This window comes from Montipora foliosa, chromosome 14 (assembly GCF_036669935.1).
Source record: "Montipora foliosa isolate CH-2021 chromosome 14, ASM3666993v2, whole genome shotgun sequence".
In the NCBI taxonomy this organism is placed as follows: domain Eukaryota; kingdom Metazoa; phylum Cnidaria; class Anthozoa; order Scleractinia; family Acroporidae; genus Montipora; species Montipora foliosa.
Genome location: NC_090882.1, coordinates 8,975,087 through 8,997,586, shown reverse-complemented (window position 1 = coordinate 8,997,586; position 22,500 = coordinate 8,975,087). Strand labels below are relative to the sequence as shown.

Here is a 22,500-nt window from a genome sequence, read left to right as displayed (position 1 = left end):
TTCGGAAAAAAATCCGAATGTTCCTTCGTAGGAGTCGCTGGAACCTACGACCTTAGTTTGGTTCGGATGCTCTACCACTGGGCTTTCGGAGACTCATGGGAGCAAGACCTTTAAACGAGGCCACCAGAACTCCTATCGAGTTCAGTGCCAGAGCATCCGAACTAGTAATCGGAAAGTCGTAGGTTCGACTACTGCAAAAGAGCACTCGGTTTTTTTTACGAGTATTCCCGAGTCACTCAACATCGAAAAGTAAACCTCTTCAGTTCATTCACCGGCGTTAACTTGTAGCATCTCTTTCAGTATTCTAAAATCATGTGTACATGAGACTTCCCTGCACTTGCATGACTTGAATATTCTCCATGTGATATAATTGTATCGATTTTCAGGGCACAAAGGGTGACAGCGTTATGGGGCCACCGGGTCTTCCCGGTCCCCCGGGCCCTCCCGGTTCCCCGGGCCTAATAGGCGATGGATCAATGATGGACGTTATATCCGGACCCATAAAAGGTGACGCTGGTGCCCCCGGTCCACCCGGTCCCCCAGGTATCCCCGGAAACATCAGTAGTGTGAGGGAACTATTCGGTGAACTTGGAAAGCTTGCTTTTAAGGGAGAAAAAGGAGATGTCGGACAGAAAGGACAGAGAGGTAAGTCGGACAGTTTATCGCATGTAGAAGCTATCTTGGAATAGCCAAACGCCTAGTAGTTTTGGCAAAATTCAATATTACGAGAACATGGCAATCTGAGGGAGCGACCCCTAGAGCTTTCTCTTTATAAAACTAAAACAATATTTAATTGAGGTAATCTTTTGAGGCACTATATGCTAGATTAATGAGGCCATGATTTTGTCAAGGCCACATGGTCTTCAGATAAGATAAAGGAAGCAGTGTATAGAAGTAAAAATGTTTGCTGCGAATAGACTCCGTCAAATTAATTGGCGCGTTTTTTGTGGTTTATGGTGCTTTGTGTGAGTCAAAAGATTCGAGCCTTTATTCTACACAAAGTATATTGGAAGCTACAGTTACAAGATAGTAGATGACACTCAATTTTAAAGGGAACCTCCATCAAAACAAGGAAATAACATAAAACCACAGAACATAATGTTTACAATAAAAATGGTTCGAACATTTTCCAACGAAAGCGTTTGTATCTGAAAAAAAGAAGTTTCAAAAACGCTCGTTTTGGTTTTAAAATTTCCCTAGTGCCGCCATCTTAAATAATTGTCACGTTTCGCGGTTGCCCTATTGTTTCAAAACAAAAGCTCTTTGTGTGAAAACAATAATGGAAACCGTAACACGTCACAATTATTCAAGATGGCGGTGCCCGGGAAATTTGAAAGTGAGCATTAGTTATTCTAAAATTCATTTTAGAATTGTCGAGTAAATTTAATTGCAAACATAATTTTGTTCGGTTTCAAATTATGCTTTAGTCGGAGTGGAGTTTCCCTTTAATAGAAAGTGTCCTAGAAATGTAGATGCAAGGCGGGCCATAATATAGTTAAAAGTTTAAAGACCACTTGTCTGTGAAAAAGTTTTCTATACAATGTTAAATTTACCTTTGTTCAGGGTCTTAGAACATGCACTTGGCTCAAACGGTACCTCAACAATGATGGATAATGAGGATGAATAAGTAAACCTTATTAAATGGCTTAACATATAATACGCGCGGATATTTTGCGAGGTGCGTAGTATTTTTCTGAGCCCTGAAAATATACGAGCAACGAAAATGTCCGCACGTATTACATCGTACGAATGACGAAAACAACACAGGCGAAGTCATTCAAATGTCCTTTATTGGACTGGATAAACAAAATCATCAGTGACGAGTGACAAGCGATGACAATCTAAATTCTCGGCCGTTGCATCGTCTCGAAAACAATTTCTTTTATTGAAGAACTCCCGTCCCGTCCGTATTTGCTCTGTTCTAAACCGGTCAAGCATGGACACTGTAGGGTACCAACGTCTCATATTTTGCTTGTTCTCTTGACCAAATATGTTAAAATGGCGTAATAGTGGATAAGGAATAAAATTCCTTTGATTTTTATTCACAGGACAGACAGGCGAAAAAGGAGCAAGGGGTTTCAATGGAACCAGGGGAGATTTTGGACCAGTAGGCCCGAGGGGGCCTTCTGGCCCTCAAGGACCCCCGGGGTTCCCTGGGGGCAAGCAAGGGCCTAAGGGAGAGCCAGGAAGTGATGGAGAGCCTGGGAAACAGGGAGCGCCTGGGATTAAGGGAGAAAAGGTGAGAGATGGGAAATGATTAGATAACCCATTAAACTAGATATTGAAAAACGAAAAAAGTCAGGGCGGTTTTCTTTGTGACGCGAATTCTTGCTAACTTAAATAATTTTACTAGTGACCAACTATTCATTTTGAAGCCAGATGGAAGGAAACTGGACGAAATGCGAAAACCGATTACAGCTAACTTGGTCATTGATATTTGAAGGATGCACGTGTAAGGAATATTTTTGGTCAGCGGTAAGTCTGAGACATAGGCGAGGAGTCGGCTACAGATCGCTACAACATAAAGTTATAGATAAACACACAAGAACCGACAAGTACAAAACTTTAGTACATTTTGAATTAAAGTCGAGAATCTTTGTTTTCTCTGCCGCCAGGGTGATTCAGTGTCTGTCCCATTGCCTGGTCCAAAAGGCAGACCAGGCCAAAAGGTAGGCACCATTTGATTTCTAAGGTTGTCGTTCATATTCATACTGAATTCAAATTGAGATTGTTGTACACGAACGACTAATGTAATAGGAGTAAGAAAAATATAGAAGATGGATTTCAGGTGAACCTTGTTCGATTCATAGCATAATTCGCATGAGCATCTTGTTCTCTGAGTGGAAGAGGATGCGAACTGGTTGTCGGAATTTCATCAGTGGATTGGACTCCTGTTGGAAGCACACGGACTGATTTTTTGTTACATTACATTGAATTTAAGGTAGTATTTGCTTAGTAAGATTCTGAAAGAACGAAACGGGGACTAGAAATTTCATATACTAAAAAATTTAGTATTACTTATTTCCGTGAATTACATACGATGCTGGTTCAGTATGGAGTCATCCCAGGAAAATGTAGCTGTTTCCCCTTAGATTACTGAGATGTAGCTTTTCCCAGTGCGCACGCCCCCAAGTTAAAAGAGACAACGTGTAAGAGAATTTACTAAACAAGGAATCCTTTTTCAGTTGGGCGATATGAAGTGTTCTCCTTGATTCCTGCAGGGTGAGACTGGAGCACAAGGACTTCAGGGACGGGAGGGTAAAAAAGGCCAGAGAGGAGAGCAGGTAAGCCAAAGTACCTCCCATTGGATTTGTCAATTTTATTTCAGTAGACGTGCTGAGTTTTAAATCATGTTATATTCATTATTGGATCCAATTGGGGAAATTCCCCTACTCAATTAAGTCCCCTTTGTCCCTAACCAAAAACCCTGGTAAAGCTTGTCTCGAGAGTAGGTGCATCGCATATGTTCTTTTAGTTTCCCTTTAGATACATGAGTTGTTGTACGCTGATTTTCTTTGCCTCTATTATAGGGTTTACACGGAGATGACGGCGAAAAAGGAGAAAAGGTATTTGTCTTTCTGTAATGCATAACTATGACCTCAAATAGACCCTTTCCGCTTAGCAATTCTCTACACAGTTTAACACTAATCTGTGGTTCCGCTATACTCTCTCCTTCAAAGATAAAAAGATAAAAGGCTCCTGAAAAGTTGAAAAACTGGGCCGGGTTGTTCGAAAGCCGATAAACCTAATCCAGGATTAGCGCAAACTTTGTTTCACGTTTTCCACTTTTTGGTGAAAGTTTCTTTCGCTCATTTTTGTTTTTCAAGATTGACTTCCTCCGATGTAAAGTTTTGCCGAATATCAGCGTTGAACAACATTTGGGAGTAGAGAAATAAACTCCTTGGTTAATTTTTAATCTGGAATTAGCGTTAATCGGCTTTTGAACAACCGGGCCCTGGTTGTAATTTGATCTATGACCGCGCAAGAAAGAGAAACGGGTTTAATACCGGGATGACGTCACAAACTGCCTTGCATCGTGATAGTTCTTTGAAAACAACGATGCAAAGTAATTTGCGCCATGAACCCGGTATCGAACCATTCCCCTTTTATAGCTTTGTCACGGATCAAACTATGACCCAATCAAAAGTGACTAAAAAAGTGAATTTTCAGTAAATAGGTTCTAAAGCAACACAATATACTTGGAGCGATTAAAATGGAGAGGTTTGTTGAGGTGATAGCCACTTCGAGTCTTTCCTAGTAGGGACCAAGAACCAAAGACAAGGTCCTCAAAGAATTCAGTTGTATCGAACATTCTCTAAAGAATGCACCCTGAGTAATGAAAAACTTGTCATTGAGGTGGTCCCTGAATTGACCTGTGTAGCTGTGTGTGTGTGTTGGGGGAAAGGGGGGGGGGGGGGGGTAAGGGTGTATGTTGTATTAAAGACCGGTAAAATTGATATTCCGCCAGCTCCGCAGGCCACCCCTGAAGATTGAATATAAGCTTTTTCCCTTTCCAGGGTGACCAAGGTATTGGCATAAAGGGGGAGCCGGGTGAACCTGGGAAAACAGGCCGTCCGGGTCCCCCAGGGCCTCCCAGTGGACTCTCGTCAGATCCGTTGAAGGTGAGTTTTGTTCTTACTAAAAACTTCCTGTGACAGAACTTTACGGCGGGAGATTTTGAATCATCATATCTTCAACAGCAAGCTCTAAACCAAATTGAAAAATTGAAAATTGAAAATTGACCAAATTGAAATTTTGGTATAAACCGTTTCATCTATTTTTCACTGGCCTTATTTGAGTGGGAGAGAGACGACGTACTGGGACGTGGGACAGAGGTCTAAAGACTAACAAAATCTTTGCATTTATGAAGACCAAAGACCAAACAATAATGGCGCGTCAATAAATGAAAAAATTAAATATGGTAAGTATACGACGATAAATAGGTCTTCTATCCTGAACTGTGTACGTCATTGTCATTGACCTAATCAGGTCGATACGATCTCTGTATCTAGCTGCTTGTGAATAATGCTAAGTTTCATTTGTGGAAACCAGATAAGTGTAATGAGGGTATTTCTGTTGGCTGCAGCTGAGGATATCATAAGAAAACAATCTGGATTGCTCATTCAGATAAAACGTCTTCTCCCTGCCTTGGCAAAAATGTTATACATGTGAGATTAAGTATCAATATCTACCTGGATGAGATTTAAACTTGAACCCGCGATATAGTCACGTGATACTGGTCAGCGGATACCTTGTTTTGACAGGTGTCTATAAATTATCCCGCTTTTCCCCGGAAAACTACATACACTCACACATACTTTGACCATTCCCCATGGGGGGGGGGGGGGGGGGGGGTGGGTATTTAGGGCTATTGAAGCACAATCAATAAAAAGACAGAACGGAACAGCTGTTAAGAACCCGGAGGCAAACCAGATGGCTATTTACAACTTCAACCGAGAAGTTCAACCATGGACTACCAGGATACTATGTCACGACCAAATTCAACGAGTGGTCGGAACGGGTCTTGATCCCGGAATCTCTGGATCTCAAGGCAAGCGCCCTGCCCTAACCACTGGGCCGAATTGCTTCAGGTCCAGCGTGACAATGTACCGCAAACATATCAACTGATATCGAAAGTCAAATCGAAACTCGTAGAACACGCAATTGACATACCGAATCTACAATCTCGATGGGCGCACGTTGTATCGTGTAATTAATTCACAGTTTTTGGTGCTGAGTGGCCAGGCCTACGTTGCTTGCACGCAAACTCAGTCCAAAATCCAAAAAGTCGAGATTTTGTAAAGCATTTAAGGATAAAAATAAAAAAAATATTTTGAGGTGGGTCATTCGTTACATCTGTAATTGGCGGTTCATTCACCTTTCAATTCATTTAGCTCAGGGTGTTTGGGGAAAGCATTCCTTGAATATGCAACTTGTGTTTAATACTTAATAATCGTTCTTTTGCTATAGGGAGAAAAAGGAAACGAAGGAGACGTCGGCTTTCCTGGACATAAAGTACGTTTGGCATTTGTACATCCACTAGCAGTTATTGGCGCCGGAATACAGCTTAATTACGCTATAGCCTCAAATGTTGTGGCCGCGCAGCCCTAAAAGGATAGAAAAAAATTGAACTCAATTCTTTCCCCACAATGTGAAGTCGTTACTAGTTTTTGGTTTAAAAGCAAAGGCGTGTTACAATTGTCAGACAGGGATATCTCATTGGAGTGTAATCTTAAACACGACGACGCACTGAATAAGGGGTCCCCCCAGGCTCCGTTTTTGTTCGAATTCATTCAAGTAGGACTGATTATCCAAGATGGCGATCAAGAAGCAATAACAAAGAGACGGAAGCCCTAAAACACATTTCTTCCAGCGCTTGAAAAAGCGACGGGGATTATAAAAGAAGAACGACAGATAACATAATGGGCATATTACCATTAGTGGCTTCTTTATTGGACGTATCATCACAGAGCTCTGTGTACGACCACGTTTGATTGACAAATCATTCGCATGTGCCTATGCGAACATATTCTTTGAAGCCTCATACCGAGCTTCTTTCCGAGGTGGAGTCTGTCTTTGAAATCCATATGAAGCCAACCGTTGGTCAGTATGAATGGGACTAAGACACAATAATGAACTAATAGTGCTGTCCATATTGCTTAAGGGTGTCCCCGGTAAAAAAGGCCAAGCTGGATTTACAGGTTTAAAGGGTGAAAAAGGCGCTCAAGGTCCCCCTGGCAAGGTCAGTAACAGATTTTTTGAACAAAACAACAACAACAACAACATTAACAATAATAATAATCATCATCATCATCATCATCATCATCATCATAATAATAATAATAATCATAATATTATTATTATTAATCTTATAAAAAACGTATCAAATTTTGTCAAAACTTTACATTTACTCAATATCCTACAATTTACAATTAAAGAACGAGTATCCAAAGTTCCAATTGCTGGAATAAAACGTGGAAAAGGTAGAGACTGAAAATGAGCGATCTTGTTTCTTATTTATTACATTCATTTAGAAATCACTGGTGTTCCTTGCAATCTGATTGGCTCTCAGCAGTGCGATTTATTCACGAATTGCACCTTTTCCCCAGCCAATGAGAAAAGAACACACGAAACAACCAATCAGATTTCAAGGCTTGTTTAAGGTAACCAATCAAAGAGAAGGCCATTGTGTGGCGAATTTTACAACTTTTGTTCCCAACTGGATCAATAAATTATTTCTACTGACTAAAATCCTGTATTTGAGTGATTAAATAATTATTGTGTGATTTCTACAGAGTAAGTGGATGTAATAAAGTGGTAACTGAACTCGTGTCGTGCATCTATAATTTGGTCTGAAATCATACTTGTGATTTCAAATCGAATTCGCGCTGCGTGCTCGTTCGACTTTTAAATCACACGTATGATTTCAGACGAAATTGCACTCCACTCAGTTCAATTACCATTATATCATGTGGTCTTAAAAATATGGGAGCAGCATTTGACAGAACACTACATGCACCTTGACCAGGGAAAGTTGAATTATGGATTAAGTCGTGAACTAAATTTGCAACTTTGTTTTAAGCATTTGTATTGATACTTTTTTTTTTTGTCATATGTCTGGTATAGTGTTTATCAGTTGATGTTCTTATCACAGGGTGAAGCAGGACCTGTTGGACCCGCGGGACAGAAGGGCGACTCGGGTTCCAAAGGGGATAAGGTATTAGATATTATGAAGGATATTGTAGCACCCCTCTTACTAAAGAGTCTTTAGTATCGTTGCAGCTTGTATTACCTTTGAGTTTAACTAAATTTTTTTGGTCTTTGGTTTGTGTAGCAAGCCATGCCTGCCACACTGTCCTTTAGTAGAGCTGCTTCTCTTATCTAGAATCATATCTCATATCTAAGCAATTCCAAGTGCGGTGTTTCTTATGAAAATTATAACTGTCTGCTATCACCAGGAATTCATAACTTGGCATGAGCGCAAACACTGTGTTTGTACCTCATCAAAGAAGTAAAAAAGCTACTTTTCAAAGGATATTTCGCGCCCAAACCCAGTCCAACCGTTTTCTGGTTTCGTTCAGCAGAAGACGGCAAAAAATTGTGCCCCGCGAACGCATCAAAATAAACCTTTTTTCCTACATTAGAGAGAATAACAGTTCTGCCGTCAAAAAAACTGTAATATCCTTTCCTATTTTATGAAAGAAGGCTAAAGAGATATCGGAAACGGCTTATTGCTTCGAAAGCGACATTTATTTTAGCTAATCTTATATGCATTTTATCTGGACCATTTTTTTTACACTTCCTGTATTTGGATTATTACGAAATACCATGCGTTTCGACCAGGGATGAGCAAACTTAAAGTTAATTAATGGCGCACGAATGAACGCGTCATTTATTGCAAGATTTCTAAGTGTTACCAACCTGTGCATGATCTTTTTAAGGGAGTTGCTGGTGACGTTGGTTTTTCGGGTGAGAAAGGAACAAAAGGTGATAAGGTAAAGAACACGAGCATTTGATTTCTTCAGTATGACAAAGTAACAAAGTCACCCTGCCTTAAGGTTTACTCAATTGGCTGTTATCACACTAGAAGACAAGCGAATCGTCTAAACGGACAAACCGTGGTATGGTTTGCAGAAATGGGTCGAGCGACTGAGTTGATATGGTGAATTGCCCTTCGTAACGAAATTTGAAAGCTGACGTTTCGAGCGTTAGCCCTATGATGATCCATAACGCCATCTTTTAGCCTGCAGAACAGGCGTGATTTTTTGCGTAAACAGAGGCGAAAGCGAGGCGAACACGAGGCGAGCGCGAAGCGCGAGTGGCGCGCGAGGGGAGGAGCGCTTAGCGCTAGCCATCTTTTGAATTTCTTTACGGTGGTCATGTTACGCACCCCCTGCACCCTCCCCCTAGATCCGCCCCTGAGTCCCCTAAAAAAGCTTTTTGCACTTTTGCGTTACCATTGGCAGGTAATGAAATGAATACTCTTTTTCCGATTTTTCAGGGAAATCTTGGAGAAAAGGGGTCGGACGGACGAAAGGTGGGGTTTTCAGTTCTCCTATATTGTCATTGATGCATGCAAGGTGTGGAGACGTGAACGTAATGATTTTAGATGTGATGATAGATACCCTGGAGTTATACATGGTGAAAAAAAACAGTCTTAACCAATGACATGTTGATGAAGAGTTAAACTGGGTTAACACAAAGCTTAACCGTAGAATACCTTGCACTTATTAGCATGTGGTTAAATGAGAATACATCTTCAGTACTTTGACTACTTCCATAAAGAACGCTATAAACGGATGCTAACATATTTGTTTAAGATGGTAGAGTATTCTGCAGCAACCCTCAGGGCTACAACGACTCCTATGCTTGGCTAAAATAAACCACAGAACCCTAAAATGTATAGAACACCTACAAAACCCGTCTAAAACCAATTTAGCTGGTTTCTTACTCGATTCATTTTAACACGACGTTGGAAATTAAGAGCTGTATGCCAGCTGTAAGACAGGACCTTTTCCCTGTTTGTCTTGCCTTTCTTTACTTCGGCTTTTTTTTCCCGTTTACTCCTGTCCTTCATTCTGAAATGACCTGAAGTAATTTTCTATTTTCAGGGCGAACCAGGCGAAGGTGTTGCCGGACCACCGGGTCTCCCGGGTCTTCCAGGCGGAATAACGGTTTGTGCCTTAACTTTAATAATCCCAATACGATACTAGTTGTTTTTTCTGACATGTTCCCGATACAAATGACAGAAACACAGGAAGGTTTAAAAAATTTATCAGAAACATTCTAGAAAACTGTATTTTGTGGGCAGATTTTTAGCCGGCAACAAAACCCGTCTAAACCTTGGAAAACCTTGGAGGGTCGAGTCACCTGCCAGAAAAAGTTATCCTGCCTTTGAGCGACTAGAGCCTGGTGACTAGTGCTATCTAACAGGCACCCATACTACAGAGGCCTAGGCTTGAAGTGACTTAAAGCCTGCCCGGGAACTTGTGCATGTTGCCTCCGACCTTTCTTCCGAGAACATACGAACGTCTTATATGAAACTTCGCATGTTCTCTAATGATCATATCGTAATACCACCTTGTAGTGACCAGTTCCCAGATGGCTTGATAGCTCACACGGCAGAGCAAGTGCTGTAATCGCAGGGTCCTGGGTTCGAGTCCCGTTCTAACCTGCATTTTTCAAAGGCTTTTTTCGCATCTGCTGAAATTGTTTCCATAACTTCGGTATTCACTTTCAGGTTGAGACCTTCCTTCTTTTGTCATGTAAAGGTTGTTGTTGTGATGCTGAATAATCCTTCGTTTACACAAGAAAAGAATGGAGGCTTGTTTGAAAGCTAGGTCACAGAAAGCTTCTCTTCAATAGACCTTTTTGCAGATACGGCGGCCATTTTGATTTCTATTGTTTCAAATAGCTATTATGGGATGCCCAGCGGGATGCCCAGTGCTCCCTGAGTATCCCATAATGTCTTTCGGAACAATGGAAATCAAAATGGCCGCCGCATCTGCAAAAAGGTCTATTTATGGACCAGACAAATAGACCATAAATGGACAATAGTGTTTTTTTTTTTACGTTTTTCCCAGGAAATTGGAGGTGGAGTTTCATCTGCACAGATCATCGCACAGAAAGGAGACAAGGTGACTAAATGAAGCGACTTATGTTGTATGATAGTGGCCCATGTTTATTCTTAAGAAGTCCCCTTTACAAGATTTAATATTTGGTATTCCGGTTGTTAATTCGATTGTTTCACCAAGGAACTCTGAGAGACTTGAGGGCTAGGCCATTTAAGCATTGCATTTCCTTTTGCTCATCGAGCCATCCGTTTCTTGTGTTTGCTTCACAGGGAACCGCAGGAGAAAAAGGTATCAAAGGCGAAAAAGGAGAAAAGGGAGACACAGGACTAAGAGGAGAGGCAGGGTTTCGTGGTTTGAAGGGAGCTGCGGGAGCTAAGGTAATGAAGCACTCACTGAAATTTTACCAAGTATTAGGTATTTTAGCCTGTGTGGCAGGCGTTCGAAGGGGAAGGGAAAACCCGGCAGGAGAACGAGAATTTGTCACTCTCCTCGTTCTCTCGCCGGTTCTTCTTTTCTCTTCCCCTTCGAACACCTGCTAAGCAGGCTAATAGGGAGTTTAAGAAACCATGACGCTTAACGGCAACGAAAACGTCCCTTCAAAATATAAGTTTGAGCTATTTTAAGTATTTCATGATTATTCCATCTTGTTTATACTATACAATATGTGCGAAGTGTCCTAAAACTGGATTGGTACGGACGGATTTGAAGTAAAGAGTGGGACTTAAAGATTCATTGTAGTTTGTCCACGTTGTCGTCAAAACCTCAAATTTGGTCATTTGGCGTTGTAGTTTTGACGAGTGCGGGAGAGAATTGTTCAAAAATGCGTGCCGCACGTGCAGCACGATCATTTTGGTTCTTTTAGCCAATAAGATTGCTACTTTTTTGGCGTTGTCGTTGCTGTGGCCGTCGTCGTTTCTTAAACTCCCTTATATATTTCTCTCTTTGACAATACGCGCAATATAATAGGCAAATTTGAGATCCGTTTTCTACAGTGTGGCACAATAAACAAAAATGTTCGTTTTGGAATGCCATTCCAAAAACGAAGTATCTTAGTAACCTCGATCTCTCGCGCTCTACTAGAATTTACGGATGCTTGCATTTTCCAGCTGGACTTTTTCGCAGTCGGGCCATAAAAGGAGCTTCAAAAAAAGTTACAACTTACAGAACGCCCCTCGAATTTTGATAGTCAAGAGTTCCCATTCGCGAGCCTCGGGAATAACCCACTTCGGTGAACTTCGGTGGTTGAGATTTAGCGTTGAGTAGGCTGAAAGTTCCCGTTCGAGGGCTTCGTGAATGACAACTTCGTTGGTTCAGAGTTCCCATTCGGGATTATATCGTATATTGTTTTCACTCGTCTCAAAATTTTCATGTTAACGGGCAACACTTGACTGGACATCATTTTCGATTCAATGATGGCGGGTGGCGAGGAATTATGGAGATTTCGGCGGAAAGAAGAATTTTGATAACATTGACGAACAACATAAAATCAACAACCTTTAGTAGATCTCAAATTTTTATGAAGCAGGGTATGAATATATCTTATTATTATACATTGGTGTCACCAGCTCGATTTTGATTGGCTATAAGCGCGCAGCTAATTCTTGCTTGCTCTGTTTCTCTTACGTCATACCAACAAACAATAGATTTTATACATGTAGAATTGACGTCATACCTACAGACAATAGTTTTATGCATGCAGAAGTGACGTCACCTAACACTAACCAGCAGTTTGATCAGTTTTATCATGGCGGAGCTCAGCTCAGGAATATGCATAATAAAACAATTATTGAATTCGGTTTTCGCATGTTAGCGATAATTATCAAGGCCTCAGTTTGTGTTATCCGCCTCAGCCTTCGGCTTCGGCAGATAACACAAACTTTGGCCTTGAAAATTATCGCTAACATGCTCAACCTCATCCAATAACTGTTAAATGTCTTGTCTATATTACTCTATAAAAGTATAAAGATAAGGAGGAAATGAAAAAAATAATAAAAAACGTAATAAAGAAGTTGTTGTTTTGTTCTTCTTTTTTTTCTGCTAAATAGTTGAGAAAAACATTTTTAAACTTTTAGGGGGAAGATGGAGTAAATGGAAAAGATGGACTTCCGGGACCAGTAGGACCAACGGGGTCTTCCGGGGAAATTGGACCCCAGGGGCCAATTGGCTTTCCTGGAGAGAAAGGTATCGCGGGCCCGCCCGGACCACCGGGCCCTCCAGGCCCGACGGGTATTCCGGGAGAAAAGGTAAGGCAAAAGGATTACGAGGGTTGAAACTGGAAGATCAAATTTCAGAAATGCACTGAATAATTTCCGTCCCAGAAGGGCTCAAGTGATGGTGAAACATAAACCTAGTGCTACCAAGCACAGACATATGCAACGGCAAAACTATCATAGACTGATTAACTTCAGATGGATGTTGTCTGTTGAATAAACTCAAGATACAACATAAGTACATACAATTAATTTACTTGAACTCCTTTTTTTGTTACCACCAATCGTATAGCTTTCCTACTTCCTATACAAACATTAAACGACCCGCAATAGGCCATTTCCGAGTTCATATCCGTCTCCTCTTCAAAGCGAGTCAGATCGATGTTGTCTGTTGAATAAACTCAAGATACAACATAATTTACAATTACAATCACAATTAATTTACTTGTACTCGTTTTTTTGTTACCACCAATCGTATAGCTTTCCTACTTCCTATACAAACATTAAATGACCCGCAATTCCTTAATTCGTTCTAACGAAGGGCTAAAGCTCTAAACATCAACCCTTCGATCTTTTCCTTCATTGACTCCTTTAATAAATCCAATTTTTGTACATATCTCCACTTGTGTCTTACTCTTAGTCTACCCGTTTTCTCGCATTAGCTCCCCTCTCGCCAATGTTAAACGGGTCTTTAATCGTTTGGGGCTTGTCAGTAATCGTGGAATCAGCATGAGAGTCTATCCGACAAGTCTCTGCTTTCTCTACCAGCATTTGCTGCTTGATTTCCGTACAGGTTCCTTTACTTTATTTACTTTGTAATCAGTTCTATCTTGTTTTAATGTGAAAATAACAACTCTTCAAATTTATCTCCCACGTGGATCGCGCATGAAAGATAGGTAAATAAAATTGTTAGGAGCCACTTTAAACATTTCTATTTTTTTTTCAGGGGGAACCTGGTTTGGGAGAAGCTTTCATTGGATCATTTGAAGGAGTGAACGGAAACGGGCACCTGGCAAATGGAGAAAAGGTTTGCATTAAATTATCAGCTGAGGAGAATATCCAGAAAGGTTCGCAAAATACCTGTAGACTTTGGCCCAATCCACACGTGTCCGGATATTTTTGAACCCGCACTTTTTCCTGCCTGTTAAAAATTTGTGACGTGCACACGTATCCGGATTCGTTCTAGTATCCAGTACTCCTCAGTGATTATTGTCAACAAAACATGCACCATAAGGCGTGCGAGTTGTCGACAAGGGAAGCGATGGCATTTCGCTCAGTGGCCTTGTTGAATATTTATGTGTTAAAGGCTGGATGTGAGTTTGTAACGTTATCGGATTTGAAAATAGGGAGTTTAAACAAAGCGTGTTCACCTTGTACAATACAGGCGAACTATCCTGTAGCTGAATGGGTACGAACGGTTTTAAAGTCAAAGCAAAAAATCACTGTTTCATTGTTATATGCTCACTTTGTCGTCAAAACTTAAAATTTGGTGATTTCACGGTGTTGTTTTGTGGAGTGCGGCAGAGAAATGCACGGAAATTTGTGTTGCTCGTGCAGCGCGAGTATTTTTCCTTTTTTAACCAATAATATTCTTGCCTCGTGGCGTTGCCGTCGCAGTAGCCGTCGTCTTTCCTGAAACTCCCTCATCAGTTCGCATGCCGGATTCACCGGATACGTGTGGATAGAAGGCGAATCCGCCAAGAAACAGTTGCGGAATCAAAAATATCCGGATACTTGTGTACGGGGCCTTTATTGCAGTTAAAGATTGTCCTGTGACAATGGAGATCTTGAAACCTTCACTTAGTAAAAGCGTATAACGAGGAGAGTACATTTCCCTCACCAGGTCCAGGTCACAGCATTTTCACAAACAAACAAAGCCTTATTAGACGAGTTCTTAAATAAGTTTTCGGATCGCACTAGTAGACGTTCTCAATCCTAAAAAGCAGTAATTGGCTGGAAAGGTCTGGTTTTGCGGGAACAGTCCTTCACATAGCGCCTAGCATAAATAATCAACTGAATCATTTACATGTCTAATTCACCAAAGGTTCTTGTCAACTGGAGTGTGGACAAACGCAGTCGTAAAGTGGATCCGTGGATACTTCTTGGATATTGAATTGCTTGCCAAACTTAACTACAAGCAATCTCGATTCTTATTTCAGGGGGAACAAGGGCAACATGGGGAAAAAGGCACCAAAGGAGAACCTGGTTCCCCAGGGGCACAAGGCCCCGAGGGACCTCAAGGTCCCGGAGGACCTGAAGGACTAGCAGGGCCTCCAGGATTCCCCGGGGAGTTTGGTCCTGAAGGAGAGAAAGGAGAGACCGGAAATCCGGGGGAGAAGGGAGTGCAAGGGGAACCCGGATCCCCTGGGAAAGTTGGAGAAAATGGAATGAGGGGAAGTAAGGTAGGCTGGTAGTGTAGTATTGGTCTTTTATGTAAGATATTTGGCAATAAAATGTTTCAAATAGTTTTGATGTTTATATTTCTGTTGAACTCTCAAGGGTCAAACCGGAGATATTGGTTTTCCTGGAATGAAGGGCCAATCAGGATTGAAGGTATCGTCTAAATTCTTTGATCAACGTTATTAAGGCATCCACTGAAAAAGTTGAAATAAATGTACGCCATAGACTTGAGGCACACAGGTTGCCTGTTAACGAGCACACTCATAGCTGGACTGAAAACCTGGTGTGGTCTTGCAGCCCCTTTTTATACGAGCTCAAACCACCTCTTGTCTACTCCTGTCCAGCCTTAACTTGGAGAGGCTATCTCTTCGACGAAGGAAACAGAAAGCCTTGATAATGCACAAAACAATAAATGGATTGCCCGGAATATCTTCAACGTCTTTTCGCTCAGGGTTACTGTGATTACAACTTGAGACAATTTTAGGGCAAGCTTGCCTTGCTAAAATCCGGCACTAATTACTTTAAACGAAGCTTTTCTTATAGCGGGACCACGTTATGGGGTAACTTTCCCCAAGGTTTAAAAAATGTCGGCTGTGTTGAACAATTTAAGCGAAATATCGAGAAGGTACCTGACATGTCGGATTCCCACATGGCAATTATGTGAAACGGTTGTAAATAGTTTTTAGTGTGAAGACACATAGTTGGGAGCAGGTCAATATGACGCTCCAGCTCATTTGGTAGCGCAGTGTACCGGTCTCGCAGAGCTCATGGGTTCGAATCCCATTAATTTAAGCCACCCGAATTTGTCAGTTGTCTCAGTATAAAAAGCGACAATTGCTTAAGGACGGTGCCTACTAATTCAAAGGTATTTTTGCGCAGTTTACTGAATATGCGGGAAAAGCAGATCTCAACAAGTGTTATTAAAATCCATAAATAAAATGGGGGGTAACCACGCATTTTTCAAAGATAATTAATCAACAATATTAGCAAAAAGCTTTAAAATACAATGCAATGTATGGCGTTCCTTTCCAAATTAAAGCTTAATTATCTCTGAAAAATGCATGGTTACCCCCAATTTTCTTTTTTCTCCGCATAAATTGAAACCGCGCAAAGATATCCCTGCATTAGTAAGCACTACCGATAGGAAATCCGAATATCTGGAGATGCGCAGAACGTATGCGCAATAACAATAGTAGGCACCGTCCTTAAAGTGTCCAGCCAAGAGTAAGGAGAGTCAGATATGCATTCATTTCATTTCATTCATCGAGTCCTTCACGAAAACAAATGAGCCCAGCTAATTCACCTGCTCCCAACTGAGTGGCCTTATAGCTCACTTGGTAGAGTATTGCACCGGCATCGCACGGCTTCTGGGTTTAAATCCTTTTGGAGCCACCCGATTTTTCAAGTGCCTAAAGCAAGTTCGAGGATCGTTTCTCTCTTTCGTCTATAGCCCGCGCCTCAAATATCTACATTTGTTACAATAACTACTTAAGGTGAATTATCACTTAAACAATTGTCATATCCTTACGTTACAGTTTTCGGTAGTTTCAAAGCATGACCCTGATATCTTCTCTATAAAAGTTCTTTCTGAGTTAAGTCCCTCACCACGCTGGCTACAGTATTTTGGATGATGTTCTAAGAATATAACTATACCATTAGACAAAAAAGGAGAACTTTGTGGGAGTTAGCCAAAAGGAGAAATCATGTTTAAATGAATGAGGTACTTTGACTCTGATTTTGTAAAGTACAGTATAGTTCCTTTCTTTCGACTCTGTTGCTCTCTTTAAAAAAAAATATGAATTTAAATTATTTCTCGTTAGGGAGAACCTGGAGAGACTGGGCCTCAAGGACCTAAGGTAAGTACACGTAATCGCATGGACCCGAGGCCAATTAAGGGTCAATTTCACGCGTATTTTCAAAGTTTTTACAAAATTTACGAAATTAACCCTTAATTGCATGAGGGCACAATGCGATTACATGTTATCACATAAAGGGAGAAATTATTGAGGGAAGACCGCTCAATGCCGCGACAGACAGTAACATGCTTTCCTTTTCTTAAAATCAGTCAATTTTAATAAATGGATGCTGTCAACAGAAATAGAGATTAATTTAATTAAACTGTCTTTCACATGTAGATAGAAAGCAGTCTAAGCAGAGTCAGAATCTGGAAGAAGTTTCTCTTGTAGTAACTTCGCTTGCTCTCGTTAAGCAACGGTTCACCAAGAAGAATCAAGTTATCATGCCCTGTTGATTACCAACAGTACCCACGTGATTAAGAACAAAAAAGTGCACACCGTCTCAGGCAATCAGCATTCTGAAATTTTTCCCCGAATGCATGTGAAAAGAACTGCAGTTGTGCTCAAGAAATTAAGTAAAATATAATAAATGAACGAGAAACTAAGGAATGATATTTTTCCCATCACGCATCACCCAACTAACATTGAATCCTACGGCAATAAAATCTCACTTTTCAATGATGTTTTCTCTTCAGGGAGAACCGGGTGTAGTCACGGGGCAAATGGGACCACAAGGACAGCCAGGACCCCCCGGAGATACCGGACCTCGGGTAAGACCTTCACTAATCGCGCTGGTAACTTCACACTTTCGGTTTTATTTTCATTCACAATTTTGTTTTTATTTTATCATTAGGGACCATCTGGTGCACCAGGACAGCCAGGACTGGTGGGATCTCCCGGCCGGGATAGTGATGCACCGGGTCCCCCAGGGCCGCCGGGACCTCCCGGTCCCCCGGGAAAAAATGGAAATGGTCTTATTTCCCAGAGGGATGAGCCGAACATGGATCCACTTTCTCCTGCTGTGAGTTTTATCACATTTTATCAGGTTCCAGGTTATGCAAATTTTCTCGCACTTCAACCGCCCCGTGCAGTTTGGTAACACTGATCAAGAACAACTTGTCTGGCCTTTTTTCGAGGGTCGCCATTGGTTTGCAACCCTGACCCCAGACAATAGCTAAAACAATAGAAAGAATGACATATCGTTGTTTCCTGCAAGGGTTGCGAACCAATGGCGAGTAATCTTTGGATCAGTTGCTACACTACTGGGTTTTTCGACTGCGTTGCTTCGCTCTTCACTGTTGATCAGTGTATCGGCTACATTGGAAGGCACAGTTGGCTAAAATGTTTTGCACATTTTGCAATGAAATAATCCAGCACTGTGGTGTATCTAGTCGAGTCTTAACCGAAAAACAATACAGCAGCGATAAGGTTTTAACAGAACATTAAAAAAAAACAAATACATGATTCGCTGACAAGTGAGAAGTAACTAGGGAGCTTAAGTACGCGCGTTTTTGAGACGCGGACGGCAACCGGAAGAGAACATTTCGCGTGCCAGGACCGTGGTGTCTCCCAGATTTTTTAACTAATCATCTGTAATGGAGAAAAAATACTCAGCAATGTAAATTTGATTGTGTTAAAACGCGCGTGCTTAAGCCGGAAATACGTCTGTGTTCGCAGGCTAGACAATGTAGAGCATATGTAGGGAGTTGTACTTCGCCTTTATCGAGACCTGTTTCTTTCCTTGCAAGGTTGTCGTGTTCGACTCACTAGAGTTACTTTTCAAGGCTGTGGAGACAGTGAAAATAGGAACATTGGCCTATGTCATTTCAGATCAGTTGCTTTATATCAAAAGTTCGGAAGGCTGGAGAACAATAGTGGTAAGACGTTATTTGTTTTTATGATAAGTTCCCCTGTTACAACGGATCGAATATCCCGGGGGGAGGGGGGGTCGAATATAAAGCGCCAACATTCTCTGCTGTCTCTGTGGTAATCAAATTGGGGCATAATGAAAGGGGTTGTTTAACCTACCCAGAGTTTTTCCCTGCCCTGGTGTGGGCGCATTTCTTTTTATAAGAACCTTTTTTATAAGAACGTTCAGGCTGACATTAAGCAGAATTTTAAGAACATACTAGGGAGATACCCAGGGTGCGAGTCAGTTGAGAACTTCTTTATTTTACTCATCTGTTTTTTTTTTGTTTTTGTGAGTAGTGTAAATAAAGGTAAAGGAGATGTAAAACTGCAGTCTAGCTACAATTAACTCACATACTTATAGGGACGTTCTTTAACATCAATAACGTTGTTTTCATATTGCATGATAAACTGAATAAAAAGCTCAGTTTGTAGTCGAACTTAGTATACCACACAAGTTTAAGAGCATGTTAAGAACGTTTTCATGGTCAAATCGCAAAACAAAAGAAAAAGAAAAAAAATAAGACCGTTCAACCTCAGCTCCAAAATTAGACGTTGTCATAAAAGAAAGAGTGTACTGGGTGGGGCTAATACTCATATGCATTACATGGGAATAAGGATAGCACCTAAATTTACACTCATAGATATCTCTGTTACAAGAGACTACAAATATTTTTTGCAAATCTAGTTTAATTTTCCTAAAAATGAATGCTCCTTGTTGTTCGCTCTTTTCATCGGCTCCCGCAACAATATTTTTTTGTTCACAGCTTGGTCCTACCGTGTTTGCAGTCTCGACACAACCTCCCAAAGTAACGAAACCACCCAGCACTTCAAAGGTAAGGAACCGGCTCAGTTGATTGAGCATCGGGCAGGAGATCGCGGGTTCACACCCCCGGGTTAGAGCAGCACTCGGTCTTAAAAATAACTGAGCAGAATGTTCTGCCTTTATAATTTCACCTGTAAATGGTTAGACTTTCAAGTCTTCTCGAATAAAGACTATAAACCGTAAGCCCCGTCTCACATCCTTTCCTTTCCTAGACCCGCAGTGTTGGTGGTCTAGCTCTCAGAGAATTTTTTATTTTATTTTGTTTTATTTGACTTCGCCACAACAAATGTGGGGCAGGGAGGCCACAACAGCATAACCAATTACTGTGGTCCCAAAAATTTACTAAATTGTAAACCGCCATGAGACTGTAAATGATATGTGCTTTCATTTCACAAAAACGAAGCTGGAACAGCCTTAAAGGTAATTTTTGACATATCAAATTGATTACTGGGCAATACTCGAGACGTTCCAGATGCACAAACTACTTTATAATGATATTAAAGGATGCGACTTCTTTTCCATTTGGATTATAACGTTTTTCTTTGGCATATTTTTAATCAGTAGTATTTTTCTTCAAGACCTGGTCAAAGAGAATAAAATGTGAAAAAGGATAGGTCAGCAACCTCATCAAGCACAAAATGTCATTTCATTTCCTGGCTAAAAATCTCGCAAACGTTTGTGTAACCTTATGGTGCGGGAAATAATGCGCAGCGTGGCTGCGCAATGCAATCTTTCCAGATCTCTTTTGGGAATCACATTAAACTAACTTGGTTTATTTGGGACTAATGAATTGTGTCTTATTATCAGTTCCTTTTGATCTAATGTTTTCTAAGGGGGCTTATACTGATCTTTTCAGGCTCCTGGTGAATTAAGTCTACCTCCAGCTAATATCAAGTTACAAGGTCCATTTGTGAGTATCGCAATTAAGAGACGGCGCCAAATTGTTCGGTGCATGGATAACTGGGTTTCAAAAGGTCGATTTCATACAACTGGCAAGTCCCTCGCTCTGGAGGCTAGGACACTCAAATACATCGTTCTTACTGGAAATCTCGTCGTTTAACCTCGTTGAAGTGACGTTGAGATCACCGGTTTCACCCTTTTCGATAAACCGCGTCCCTTTAAAAGGCCTTTGTTTTGAAACTCTCTGAGATTTTCGGGCTATCAAAGATCTTTGCGCATTCCCCCATTTTTGTCTTAAAATTTCACTGGAGATAACCTAATAGCGCTTCCGTTTTTCCTTTATACTTGGCTGTGAAATTTCATGAAAAAATCGTTGGAAAAAATAGCAGACAAATAGATGGAAAAAATACTTATGATCCTGGGCAATTTCTATGAGCAAAGTTTATTCCCTAAAAATTGATAGTATGATCTTTTTATTTGCCATAGACATCAGAGTCTTATTTTCGCCTGCATTTTACGATATGTTTCTTATATCAGATAGACCGATTCGGCTAACTCAATGTTGTACCCAATTTAAATCCTTGGGGAATAAAACGTTTTGTTCCAAGTATTTCCATATCATTTTAATGTGAATGCTGCGTTATCATGCAAATGCTGCACACAAAAACCTTAACCCCGAGAGATTTGAATTGGGTACAACATTGAGTTACCCGATTCGGTCTATGGCCATTAAATTAGGCCATTTCCGAGTTGCTGTTTGTCTCAGTTTCGAAGTGAGTCTTGGTGCTCAACTATCGAAAGAGACATGAGCTTGATTTGCATAAGAATAAGCAACTCATTCCATTTGAATGGTTGTGCAACGGGACTCGTTTTGAAACTGAGGCATGCAGCAACTCGGAAATGGGCTTTTCTATGAATTCCTTACAATTTACTTGCCAGTTAAGACAGCGGCTATAATTGTCTCCAGGTCTGGAGATCATTACGCTTATCTGAGCCAATGTTGTTGCTCTGCTTCTTTAAATAGTTGCGCATGGTCGCCCTTAATGTACCGCAGACTGGTCGAATGATGAGCACCAATGGCGCTGATGAAAAGTGTTGGCACCAGGCTCATGCAGTAAACCTGACTGGGGAATACAGAGCGTTTATATCAAATCGATTTCAGCATGTATACACATTAATACGGAGACAGGATAGAAATCTGCCTGTTGGGAATCTTGAGGTGAAACGCGTCGAATATTTGCACATGCTATTTTGATATATATCATAATTGTGCTCGGTTTGTTTCAAAGTCGCCTAGGTTTTCTACACTGACGAAGGCAGAGTCGTGGAGGTTCTCTTAGGTACTGTAAACCTTTAGAATGACCAATGCATCCCTTCCCCACCTAAGCGATTTTGCAAGTCACACTTTTGCAACTAATTTATTAATTAATTATCAAAGTTATGACCAATCAGCAGGTACTATTTGAGTCACTTGTACTCCTTGATGAAATATTAAACAGTAGAATTAACTTTTAATACAAACTCCTGCTCAGCTAATAAGTAATCATTGACTTTTGATACAGATCTCTACTGTATTCATTTTATTGTTTATTTCTCAAGAGAGAGAAAATATTCGAGTCCAATTTGTATAGGCGTTTATAGTGGCTCGCCTTCGACTCACCATTGTAAACACCCATACAGATCTGCCACTAATATTTTATCTACTACTAAAAGGAAACGAAATTTCATAAGAAATGGAATAGAATACTCTCTGCTCTGTATGCTTGGTTTCTTGAAATTATTCCATTAGATTAATGTAGAATTCCTTTTTTATGATAACTACTTAAAAAATTGTAAGTATGCAATCGAAAAATAAGGAGAGATGTAGATTGAAGAAGTGAGCTGAG

General features: G+C 40.8%; 1 protein-coding gene across 2 annotated transcripts in view; it reads left to right on the top strand.

Annotated features, from left to right (window-relative positions):
• The window catches only part of LOC137985056 (uncharacterized), a 70,879-nt gene that overhangs the window by 46,123 nt on the left and 2,256 nt on the right, over window positions 1-22,500 (top strand). For both annotated transcript variants that reach the window (XM_068832497.1, XM_068832498.1), the window contains 25 exons: window positions 387-645; window positions 2,049-2,239; window positions 2,616-2,669; window positions 3,222-3,284; window positions 3,531-3,566; window positions 4,518-4,622; window positions 5,971-6,015; window positions 6,665-6,742; window positions 7,655-7,717; window positions 8,442-8,495; window positions 9,002-9,037; window positions 9,612-9,674; window positions 10,584-10,637; window positions 10,844-10,951; window positions 12,647-12,817; window positions 13,731-13,811; window positions 14,944-15,186; window positions 15,284-15,337; window positions 17,005-17,040; window positions 17,676-17,750; window positions 17,834-18,001; window positions 18,729-18,857; window positions 19,656-19,724; window positions 20,571-20,624; window positions 21,639-21,833. In XM_068832497.1, coding sequence (XP_068688598.1) covers window positions 387-645; window positions 2,049-2,239; window positions 2,616-2,669; window positions 3,222-3,284; window positions 3,531-3,566; window positions 4,518-4,622; window positions 5,971-6,015; window positions 6,665-6,742; window positions 7,655-7,717; window positions 8,442-8,495; window positions 9,002-9,037; window positions 9,612-9,674; window positions 10,584-10,637; window positions 10,844-10,951; window positions 12,647-12,817; window positions 13,731-13,811; window positions 14,944-15,186; window positions 15,284-15,337; window positions 17,005-17,040; window positions 17,676-17,750; window positions 17,834-18,001; window positions 18,729-18,857; window positions 19,656-19,724; window positions 20,571-20,624; window positions 21,639-21,833 — 2,484 coding nt within the window. The remainder of the gene's footprint in view (window positions 1-386; window positions 646-2,048; window positions 2,240-2,615; window positions 2,670-3,221; window positions 3,285-3,530; window positions 3,567-4,517; window positions 4,623-5,970; window positions 6,016-6,664; window positions 6,743-7,654; window positions 7,718-8,441; window positions 8,496-9,001; window positions 9,038-9,611; window positions 9,675-10,583; window positions 10,638-10,843; window positions 10,952-12,646; window positions 12,818-13,730; window positions 13,812-14,943; window positions 15,187-15,283; window positions 15,338-17,004; window positions 17,041-17,675; window positions 17,751-17,833; window positions 18,002-18,728; window positions 18,858-19,655; window positions 19,725-20,570; window positions 20,625-21,638; window positions 21,834-22,500) is intronic.